At 57.0% G+C, this 10,914-nt stretch overlaps 1 protein-coding gene across 1 annotated transcript; it reads right to left on the reverse strand.

The window, feature by feature from the left end:
• Positions 1-1,752: 1,752 nt before the first annotated feature.
• Positions 1,753-8,959, reverse strand: TRIM65 (tripartite motif containing 65). The gene is made up of 6 exons (XM_075562230.1): positions 8,525-8,959; positions 6,542-6,637; positions 6,098-6,331; positions 5,860-6,019; positions 5,709-5,774; positions 1,753-5,380 (listed from the first exon to the last, which is right to left on the reverse strand). The coding sequence occupies exons 1-6, from the start codon at positions 8,939-8,941 to the stop codon at positions 4,848-4,850; spliced, it is 1,506 nt and encodes a 501-aa protein (XP_075418345.1). The 5' UTR covers positions 8,942-8,959; the 3' UTR covers positions 1,753-4,847.
• Between the last annotated feature and the right edge of the window lie 1,955 nt (positions 8,960-10,914).

Here is a 10,914-nt window from a genome sequence, read left to right on the forward strand (position 1 = left end):
GCCCAAAAGGCGGCTCTGCTTTTTCTTAACGCGTTTGCTGTGTTGTGCTTTGTTTTTTAGGTTTGATTTTTTACTTAACTCTATACAATATGTCCAGGTTCTTGAAAAGGTGTATTTAACAAGGAGCCCCCGGGGCGGCACAAATGGTGCCAGAGGCCTGGCGGAAGAAGGGCCTGCCGGAGCCTGGAAACCCAGGGTACATTGTTTCCAAGGTCCCTGCAGGGTGCAGTTCTCCTCGGGAACACTAGGGGTCGCTCAGTGGTGAGCTAGAATCCACTGTATCCTGTTGGCCATTTTGGTTTTCACGGCAAAGGACAGCAGTCCCCCGTCCCGGAGTCACGGAGCACTCCCGAGTCTCCTTCCCACTGGACCCGAGCACAGAGCCAGATTTTGAGTTTTTTTGAGCAAACATGAAAACACTCAGTGCTCTTGGGGGTCAGTCTTGTAGGTGTCGGTTCCGACTTTTACTGGGAACGTTCAGTACAGGGTATACAGTGGACCTCCAGTGTAGAGAACGGACAGACACACAGGCCAAGCCGCGGGGCCCCTTGAGGACAATGCTCCGGCTCTGTGTGCCAGCTGTCCCCTTCTGCAAACCGGACCTCCGACCTAGATGTGAGCAGCCAGGCGGAACCCTTTATGCTCAGGCCCCAGGGCTCATTCAAGGTTGTAAGGAGTAATTAATTCCTGAGGCCATCTGACTGATGGGTAGGAGACACACTGTTCTGGTTAGTTAGGGCCCAGACGACTTCACACGCAACAGACGGAAACAGTGCCGGGTCCTGGGCCATCTTCACCATTGTTCCTGTGTTTGGGCCCATTGCTGCAGCCACTGTGCCGACCCGCTGCACAAAGACCAAGCTTGCTCCTCAAACGCAGCCAGCACCGCGGTATTTTTATGACTCAAGCGAAACTCTCTCAATGTCTACTGGTTACGACATCATGAGCTACCACATATGTACAGAAACACACACACACATACCTCTATGGGTGCATTTTTCCGTTTTTGGTTTGGTGGTTGGGGGGGTATCCCCTCATATAATTCAGGGGGAAGTGTTACAATCATGACAATGTTGCTGCTACGCTGAGTAGAAAACAGCAGAAAATAAAATTGTTTCTAGAATGCTATCACAAAGCTGTAGGAAATCAAAGTGCAAAAGCTAGGACTGAAATATATCAAAAGGGGTTTTTATTTAAAAAAAAAAAAAAGACCGACAAAGGGAGGGAGGAGATGAGGGAGGTGTGGCTGGTCTCTTTTCTCTAGGACTCTTCCAACCTCTACCTCCGCACACACTGGCCGTTTCTGTGTCCACCTTGCCTTGCAGGGCAGAGGACAGTCTGGGGGAGCACGCATGGACAGGCTCCGGGCAAATCCTCTGTGTGCGTCTCTGACTGCACGTGTTCTCCTGTAAGGCCGGGGCCCTCTGGCTGCTGCTCTGGCCTCTTAGGCTGAGAGTCCACTAACTGGGCTCTGCTCGGGGCAGGGTCTCCCCATAGTACTTCCTTCCCAGCCCTTGTTCCCATCCAAGAGGGCAGAAGTGCAAACTTTGGACAGCTCATAAAGATAATGCTCCACGTCCTGATTCGGTCCATTTAAATGGCTCCTGCAGGGAGCCAGGCCGTCAGAAGGCCCTGCACAGAACAGGAGAACAGTGTGGGGCAAAACTCAAAGTCAGAAAAACAGGGCCAGGCTTACCGGTCGGACAGAATCTTGTGGAAGCCCCCCCCCCCATTATGACCCCCAGACACCCTTCAGATCTCGAATTGAATTCACCCTCGAGGCTCAATTTCCAGCTAAACAATAAAGCCCCAACCAAGCTCACTGCCATGGAGCTGACACTGACTTTCTGAGGCCTGACAAGGACAGGCAGACGGCACCCCGCCCACTGGATTCCCAGATTGGAACTCTCAGATCTTTCCACTTCTGCAAATTTCTTTAGTAGGAGTGATTGAAATTTTCAAAAATATATAGAATGGAGTCCCATCACCATCATGAACCTCGTGGAAAGGGCTTTACAAGAAAGCTGGTCAGAGGACTCTGATGGCTTCCCATTGTCCGCCAGTAGATCGTTGCCCTCGATCTAGACAGCCAGCCGTCTGCCAAGAAGGCTTGAGCTACGTCGTAGAATACAAGGGTCCCTGTAAGGACAGGGGAAACACACCAGGAAATAACTTCTGTGGACTTGTGGGTTTCGTCCTACAAGACCAGGACAGAGGCGCCACCCAGGCCTCTGCAGCCATGGGAGCGGGCACCCTTGAAGAATGCTTTGCTTTGCCTTCCTCCATCTCTAGCACTCTCCTGCCAACAGGTCAGCGTGCGGCACGGAGGGTGTGATGTCCGGGCCTTCGTGCCCAAACTGCATCATCATTCGCTGGTGACGAAGGGTGGCAGATGGGTCGTGACGGACTGCATGATCACCCAGCTCAAAAGGAAGTGGGCATTCTTTTGACTTGGAAGCCTTCCCTTTGTGGGGTCACAGATGCCTAAGTAGATGGGGTGGGTAGCAATCCCCTGAACAGACATGCTAAGCCCTGACACAGGCCCTTCATCCCATCAGACGTGGGGATCTCACCAGGCAGTCCCCGAGGTCTTTGAAGGCCGGTTGTTCGGCGCTGGCTTTGCCCACCGCAGCTGCTAGATGGGTAGCTAGCACAAAGATGCCAGGCTCCCTGCTAAGCAGCACCAGAACTGGGTCCTCTTGGCCACAGCACCCAGGAAGATCTGCTTGTATTTGCCTTTGAAGCTGAGAGCCTGGGTGGGGACGTCTCAGAAGGACCACGCAGGAAGGACAAGACTCCCTGCTCCACAGGGACAGGAAGGGCACAGTGGATGATGCCCTCAAACTGCTGCCTGCGGGGGTGGGGGGTTGCTTGCTGGCATACTGCGTGCACCTGCCGCAGCGGCTACACCCATTCGATGGGTGGTACTACAGTCGCGGACAGGGCCGTGGCCATTCCACCAGCCAAGAACTCCTTGGCAAAGGACACAGCGGCATCTGTCATGTTGGAAGAGAACGGGGTGACCGGTGATGGCTAGGAGGAAACAGGAACTGGCTTTGACTCCAGGTGCTACGACTGATGCTCTTTATGAGAGCAGACGGCCTCGTTTTCCTCCCATGGAGCGGCTGGTGGTTTTGAACTGCTGACTGAGCAGCCCAGCATGTTAATCCATCACCACAGATGCCAGTCCAAAAGAATAGTCATGCTCGTGAGGTATGGCCTCCCTGGACTAAGGTGACCAGATTTTAACATTGGCAAAGCGGGACACCATTGATAAAACTCACATCCACATGGCAGCCGAAAACCGTCTACCCTAGCTTGTCATGCATTCTTTCCAAAAATCAGGACTTTATTTTTCTTTTTTAGCTCAAGGATCATTTGTTGGCCTTTAGGAGTGTTTTCCAGTCCAGTCTGTTGGGGCACCACACCCTGGCCCTAAAGTCCACCTTCAGCATTCCCTGGGGACCTTGCCGCTCCATTCCCTTGCTGTTCCACTGCACTCCCCCAGTGCTTTGCCTCGGTGTGGTGGGATCAGGTCAGGTGCAATTCCCACACTGTCTCCGGTGCTGTCCCCCGCAGGGCCATGGGTCTGTGAGGGGCATCATGTCTTATAGTGGGACTGGCCATGTGGTCCTCTCTGTGCACTGGCTGCTCTAATTGGGGTCATCATCCTCAAGGACAAATCAGAACGTTTTTAAAATGCCGTGGGACACAGGAAAATTGTTAAAAACTGGGACTGTCCCGCCAAAAGCGGGATGTCTGGGGGACCCATGGGGCTCACTGACCCGAGGGCAGGTTTCAAGGGGCCAGAGAAGGAGGAGAGCAGAAGCAGGAAGCACGGGGAAGAAGTGGGACCCGCCGGAGAGATGTCTGTGTGGAGATTCCGGTCACGAGATGAAACATGTGTCTGAGCCATTCCTGGGAGAACTGACCCGCTCTGTGTGCACCTTCACCTAGTCACAATAGCAAACTTTTAAAAAACAAAAACGTGTCGCAGCCATGCACACACGTGAGAATACCCAAGACAGCGTGCACACACTCACAATGTACCCCTTGCACGCTGCACGAAGCTATCAGAGAGAACCAGCCTCTAGATTCTACGGCGATAATATATAAAGGTTATAGAAAATTCATAGAAGATAGGATAGGGGAGAGAGCAAAATAAAGGAGCCAGACTCATTTCGTGGTAGCATATGCACCTCAGCCCCTCTTAATGGTCCACGTAGAGGTGGAGAGCATCTTAACTGTCTTGGGATATTTACAGGTAGCCATTCGCCATGTATAGTCAGTAGTTACATGCGTCACAAGGTGGGTGGTAACTACAGGAAGGTCCCTGAGCTCACAGTGAGGAAACCTCATACCTGCATTGGGGGGAGGTATGAGGAGGGCTGGGTGCCTTGGCCGGAGGAGATCACCACTTCCACTGGGAGACAGAATCAGCCATGTGCTCACTTTAAGGCAGCATCGCTGTTAGGGGAGAATCTAAGGAATGATATTTAAAGCAGGATCATGTGCTTGGACTTTATCTCTACCTTACCAAAGTGGTGTCCTTCCTACCGTGGAATACTAGCTTTCCAGATTCCCTCTGTGATAAGTTAGGGAATATCGTCCTGGCCATATTTCCCTTGGTGTTAGAATCCTACACAAGACACTCACACACAGTGCACACATGTTGCACACACACCTGTCCACAAGCCCTAGGTCTTTGGCCTGCTGCTGGTCTGATTATCGCTGTGACCTGGGTCCTCGTGCCAGGAGCTGGGCACACAGGCACAGGTCCGCTGGTTCCCAGCTCGGGGACCTCCTGGAGTCAGGTAGGGGTCTCAGCTGAGCTCTGAGGTCTCTCCCTAGGGGCCAGGCCGATGGCAGAGGGTAAGGGTCCGATCCTCAAGAAGCCAGAAGACAGGGTGGAGGGGACGAGTGAAGACAGCATGGAAAGTGTGCAGCCGCTGGGTCTGGGGCTCCAGGCTATAGAAGGTGAGGCAGCCCGAGGTCAGGTCCAAATCCACGCCCAGGAGCCGTCCAGACACAGGTGGCAGACGCCAGGTCTCTCCATTGTGCCAGGCCTGGGAGCCGTCCTCCTGAATGCACAGGCCCCAGGAGAAGGGCCCCCGGCCGATGTTGGTGGTGTGCCGGCCCTGCCTGCTCCGCTCCAGCTCCGGGTAGGCGACACCCAGCATCACGGAGTGGCTGGAGGCTCGGACCTCCCAGTAATGCCGCCCTGTCTCGAAGCTCTGGGCACATTGCACCTGCCACAGGTCGAAGCTGCGCGGGCCGACTGGGCCCCGAGGTTTGCGGCAGTGCTTCACCTGCCTGTTCTGCCAGGACAGGTGGAGGTGGCGGTTGGCGCTGTCCGGGTCGAAGGTCAAGTTGCGGTAATCTGCAGAAGAGATGGGTGGAGGAGGGGGTGGCAGTGGGGGATGGGCACGCTGAGCACCAGATGCTGCACATCCCTGACACATATGTTCGCACAGTGCATGTAAACATGTGCTCACGATACCCTGCACACACCACGTGCAGATTCACGCTTACTCCTTTTACAAATGCACACACGTATCCATGTGTGTGAGCACACACAGCAGCATGCATGCAAAGACGTGCACAGTCACAGTGTGCTCTTTGCACGCAGCATGCGCATACAGGCGCACAAAGCACTCACACCATGCACACATGTTGCACACACACATTCACACGCCGGGCTGCCTTACTCTGCCAGAGTTCTCTCCTCAGTGGACATGCCGGGCTCGAGACGGATGCCAGGGGACCTGGGGTCTCTAGGGGACAAAGCAGCATTAGGGAACAGCTGGGAAGGGGAGGCCACAGGACCAGAGGGCTCTGGAGGGGTCCCAGGTTGCTTACCCACAGGCCCCACGTCGAGCACCTCTCGGGGCTCCTCTTCCAGCAGGAGGCTCCCCAGCCGGCTCAGCAGCTCCTTCAGGTCTCCCAGCTGCTGGTCTTCGTCCCACTGCAGAGGGGGCAGCGGCCCGAGGGGCTCTGGAGGCACCAGGATCAGGGATTGCTGCGGCCCAGGGCAGCTGGTCAGCCTGGGAGCCAGGAAAGGAAGTTGCTCCCCAAGCTGCCCCTCCGAGGCCACTACCTGCAGGAAGACGCAGTCATCTTGCTGCGCCAGGAGGTTCTGCATCCTGTACTCATGGACAGTTAGGGCCTCCAGGTGGCTGCGCAGCTGTTGTTCCCCGTCCCGGGCCTTCGCCAGCTCCTGGGCCTTGGCTGCCTCCAGGTCCCTCAGCACGGAGACCCGCCGCAGCTCCAGGGCTTGCAGGAGGCAGCTGAGCTTGGCAGAGACCGTGGAGGCCAGGCCACAGGCTGAGTCCTGGTGGGGAGAGGGCAGAAAGCTGGTTGGCCGGGCTAAGGCTGACTGTAGGCTGAGGGCTGGGAGGTTGGCAGCCCAGCCCCTGGAGCCCCTTCCCTGGCTGACCTGCTGCTCAGCCCTCATTTCTTCTTTCTTGGGGCCATTTTCCAAGTAGCCCACCCAGCCAGGGGCCACTGGCCAGCACAAGGTGACCATAGACAAGTCCTGTACCTGGATCTGGCTGCTTTGCTGCTGCAGCTCCCGGAGCTGGGCCTCTGCCTGGGTGGCCCGCTGGGCGGTCATCTCCAGCATGGTTCTCAGCTGGGCCTGCAGGGACCCATCGTGGGGCAAGCAAAGAGAAAAGGCCAGGATTGGGACACAGCAGCCAGTCAGCACCCACAGACCAAGAAGGGCCCCTCCTCATGCCATCGAGCCTGAGGCTGAAGATCCATCTCTACCGGCTCACCCAGAGACATGGGGCTGGGACCTCCCCTTTCTGCGCAGGTGAAGGGCACCCCACTGTTCCTCCTCTCCCTTAATCTCAACCACTCTGTCTTCCTGTAATCCTGCATCACACCACTCTCTCCTCTCAAGGGAACGCCCACTGGCTCGGCTGGCTGCCCCGGCCTAGGTGGCACCTCCTTGCTCTCCCGTCTTGGTGACCACCCCGCTCCCCTTACTAGGACTTTTATGTAGATCAGCGTCTCAACTCCACCAACTGCTGAGGACGCTGAGGGATTCAGCTCTGTGAGCCCGCCCCAGAGTCTCTATGGGGCTGTTCTGCTCAGCCCCAGAGGGTCACTAAGGGTCAGAAGGGACGGCAGTGGCGCTTCTCAGGTTTGAATGACGGAGCCCTGATGGCGCAGTGGTTAAAGGGCTCGGCTGCTAGCCAAGAGGTCAGTGGTTTGAACCCACCGGCCGCTCTGTTGGAGAAAGAAGAGCCTTTCTGCTGCTATAACACCTGGAAATAGACTGGATCTACTGCCCCTTTCCAGAGGAAAAAAAAAATTGCTCACGTCCCTCTCCTCCACCCCACAAAGAATACGGTACACATCTTGTATTTCAGCCCACAATTCAGAGTAAAATCCAGGGCCCCCACAGGGTGCTCTCACCCCTCTGGGAAACTGCTATGAAAGAGCCCCCCCTCCCCCGTCACTTGGTGGGGTACTCGTTAGGGCAGCTGCCCACAAAGCCAGGCGTTTTAAAACCACCAGGACGTCAACTTCGCTCCTTGGGCGAATGAGGAGCTTAAAGAGTTAGGGTCTCTGAAACCCACAGGGCATTGGGACCCCACCACCAGGCGTCCGCATGGGCCCAGAGGCAGTGGGCTGAGGTTTATGAATGAGAATCAACCTGATGGCAGGAGTTCCGAGTGGTTTTCAATCCCACGGGGCAAGTGTGGTTTTGTACGCTCCATCTCCGTGCTTCTGCTCCAGCCCCGGTCTCCTCTGCCCTTGGAACTTAGAAGAAGCCTGGACCCTTGATTTGTCCCCAGGAACCTCTACCCTCAATTCGTCCCAAACCAAATTTTGCATTCCACTTGCACTTCGTCAACACAGCCCTGAACTCAGTGCACCCCACGCTACCCCCCGATGTCTGGCCCGCCTTGTTGGCAACACCTTCACGAAGCATGGAGACGCCCACTGTCGTTTCAGCTCTACCGGGTCACCCTGGTGCTGCCAGCCTGACCTCACCCCTGCCCCTGTGGTCCCTGCTCCAAACTGCGCCTTGGCTCCTGTTCAGCCTGAATCTGACCACCACACTGCCTTGCCCACACCCAAAGGGGCTCCCTACTGCCCTCAGAACAGGAGGCCACCCTGCAGACACCCCGGCCCTGGGCATCTGGCTCCTGCTGACCCTGCGGCCTCTGCTGGTCCTCCCCACCCACCGCACCCACCTCCACTCCCACAGATCTGCCCTGTTGACCCCACTGAACTTGGAACCTTGACCTCAAATGTTTCTTCTGGATCCTGCCCTCACCCCCCAACACTTGCCCGGCCTGCTCCCCACTGTGGTCTGCAAGAATCACCTGTCTGTCCTGCGGCTTGCCTGGCCCTTTAGATGGGACCTGTGAGCCTATGTCCCCTGAATAAGGTGGGTGGCGGAAGGACCTCGGGTCCTCAGACAGACATGTTCCTGTCCGCCCCCCTCCCAGCCCCCACCACCCTTGGCGGATAGGACCTGCCCCAGCCCCCTGCCCCGTGCAGACGTCACCTCGCGCTCGCGCCGCGCGTCCTCCAGCAGCGACCGCTCGTGGAGGCGACACTCGAGCACGGTGCACGCGCTGCACACGCAGCGGCCCTCGGTGCGGCAGAAGAGCTCCAGCGGCCGGCCGTGGCGCGGGCAGCGCGCGGCGGGCCCGGGCGGGGCCCCGGGGCCGGGCGGCGGGGCGGGCGCCTGCTCGGCGGCCACCACCAGCTCCACCACGTCCCTCAGGGCCACGTTGCGGCGCAGGACGGTGCCGTCGGGGACCAGCTCGCGGCACTCGGGGCACTCCCGCACTTGGTGCGCCAGCCAGTCCCCGATGCACTTCCCGCAGAAGTTGTGGCCGCAGGGCAGCGTCGCGGGGTCTCGGTAGAGCCCCAGGCAGATGGCACAGGTCAGCTTCTCCTCCAGTTGCCTGGTGGCCATGGCGGCGACTGCCCGGGAAGTCCCTGCTCCGCGCCCTAAAAGGGGCGGTGGGCGGAGCCTGGGTGACAGCCCTGACCATGACCCGCCCCTGCCCTCCTTCCTCCAAGTGCCCTCGGCAGCCTGGGGTTGGAGCCTACTCCGTCCTGGACCCACAGTGCGGGATCCTGGGTGGGTGGGGGCCGAGGAGGGTGGCCAGCCTGCACGGGCAGCGCAGCCTCAGTCCATCTGAGCTTGGGGTCGGTCGGTTCCGCTGGGCTCCTGCTCCCTCACAGGCCAGGGTTTGAGGGAGACGGCCACACGCTTGGTGCCTGGTTGGTGTCCCCTCCTCACTAGCGCTACCAATACACTCTTCCCTGGCACTGGGGTTTGGGCACTTGCCAAGGCTGGGTGTCACCCTGAACCAGGCTGGGCTTAATTTTGGTTCTTCCAAACCAGGTTGCTCCCAATGGGTCACGCGGAGGCGCTGCACGCATCCTGGGGGTGCTACAAAGCAGGGCCTATGCTCTATCCTGCATGATGCACAAGGACACCCCATTTTTAATTGCCAGGCGGGGTGGGGCGCTACACAATTTCCACCTCCCTTGAAAATGTTAACAATGAGAGATGGACGTGGATGGTCAGTGACAGATCAGACCTCATTCTCTGTCCAGCCCTGTGATACACAAAGCAACTTCTCACTGCAGGCAGAGGCTGACAATTTGTCTGGATGGTCGTGCGAACCCTCATATTTTAGAGAGTGCCTTGAAGCTGAGCAGAAGATGGGGTTCTGTTTACCTGCTGCCTTCCCGGGCAGCGATGAGCCACAGCCTGAATGACGGCGCCAGCTGGTTGGGTCCTCAGTCCCAGAGCAAGCACCAGCCTTCCCTGTGGCAGACGTGAAGCTCAGCTTTCTGGCAAAGGAGCTCAGACTGAGTCTTGCCTAGGCTCCTGTTTCCTCCAGAGGGAAAGCCAACCCTAACTTCGCGAGGGCCCAGGGCCTTCTCCACCCCTCCACTGGGCAGAGCAGGGCGTCAGCCACACCCACCTGCCAGTGCCCAGCCCTGTTGCCCAGGATGCCAGCTCAGCCCTCTCTGAATGAACCACACTGTATGTGTGTGATAATCTGCAGGTCTCACAATCCATTTTGGTCATTTAATTTTTGGTATTTCTATTTTCAGGTTTCCTCTCTGTTCTTGAGAGACTTGAGAATCATCTTTTGGTCAGCGATGATAATGCACAAAGTAGAAAGGGTTACAATGACCACCAGGAAGAGGGTTGTATGGCCTTCCTCACCTGCGGAGAATCCTCCTCTAAGTAACAGGGTGGGGCTATGCAAAACAGGTGCTTGTGGCCCACCTAGGGGATTAGTTGGCAAACCATGCAAATCAGGTGCATGAAAGCCTTGTGGGGATTGGTTCGTGCATATAAACTATAGGGAGGGAGTGGAGATGGGGGAGTACTTTCAGCTGAGAGGGGGCACCACAGACGCAGGTGTCTCCCTGGGACAGGATAGAGGTCTTTGGGCTGTTTACCCTCTGGGTGAGATGCCTCTGGGCCTTGTCACAGGTCTGTAACATTCCTCTAAGGAGGCAGAGGCTGGGCAAAGACTAAGGGGCCAAAGAAATGCCTGCCTGTAAAGACTGTCCTAATCCAAAAACCGTCTCGAGTCATTCCTGAGCCTGAATTGTACTCCATTACCGCTCTAACCCAGTGGGTCAAACAGGGCAGTGCTTGTGTGGGTGGCTCAGGACCAGGCGGTGTGCGGCTCTGGCGTGCAGGACTGCTGAGTCTGACCCATCTCCAAGGTACCCAAGAACTTCCCTGATAGGACCAGAACCATGTGTCCAGATTCCAGGACATGGAGAGGAGCCAGTGGAGAGTGCTGTGGCTGGTCAGTAGGTTGGAGGGGCATCTGGTTCTACCTCGGCATTCAGCCTCTGTCTGCAGTTGATGTGGAGGTCATTTCTACAAGTCCTACAATGACCCAGGACAGC

This window comes from Tenrec ecaudatus, chromosome 10 (assembly GCF_050624435.1).
Source record: "Tenrec ecaudatus isolate mTenEca1 chromosome 10, mTenEca1.hap1, whole genome shotgun sequence".
NCBI lineage: Eukaryota > Metazoa > Chordata > Mammalia > Afrosoricida > Tenrecidae > Tenrec > Tenrec ecaudatus.

Coding starts and splice junctions, on each gene's coding strand:
- TRIM65 (XM_075562230.1), bottom strand. CDS start 8,941: ATGGCCACCAGGCAACTGGAGGAGAAGCTGACCTGTGCCATCTGCCTG. Junction 6,332..6,541: donor AGCAAAGCAGCCAGATCCAG/GTACAGGACTTG, acceptor TCTCCCCACCAG/GACTCAGCCTGTGGCCTGGC. Junction 5,381..5,708: donor GAGGAGAGAACTCTGGCAGA/GTAAGGCAGCCC, acceptor TCTCTTCTGCAG/ATTACCGCAACTTGACCTTC.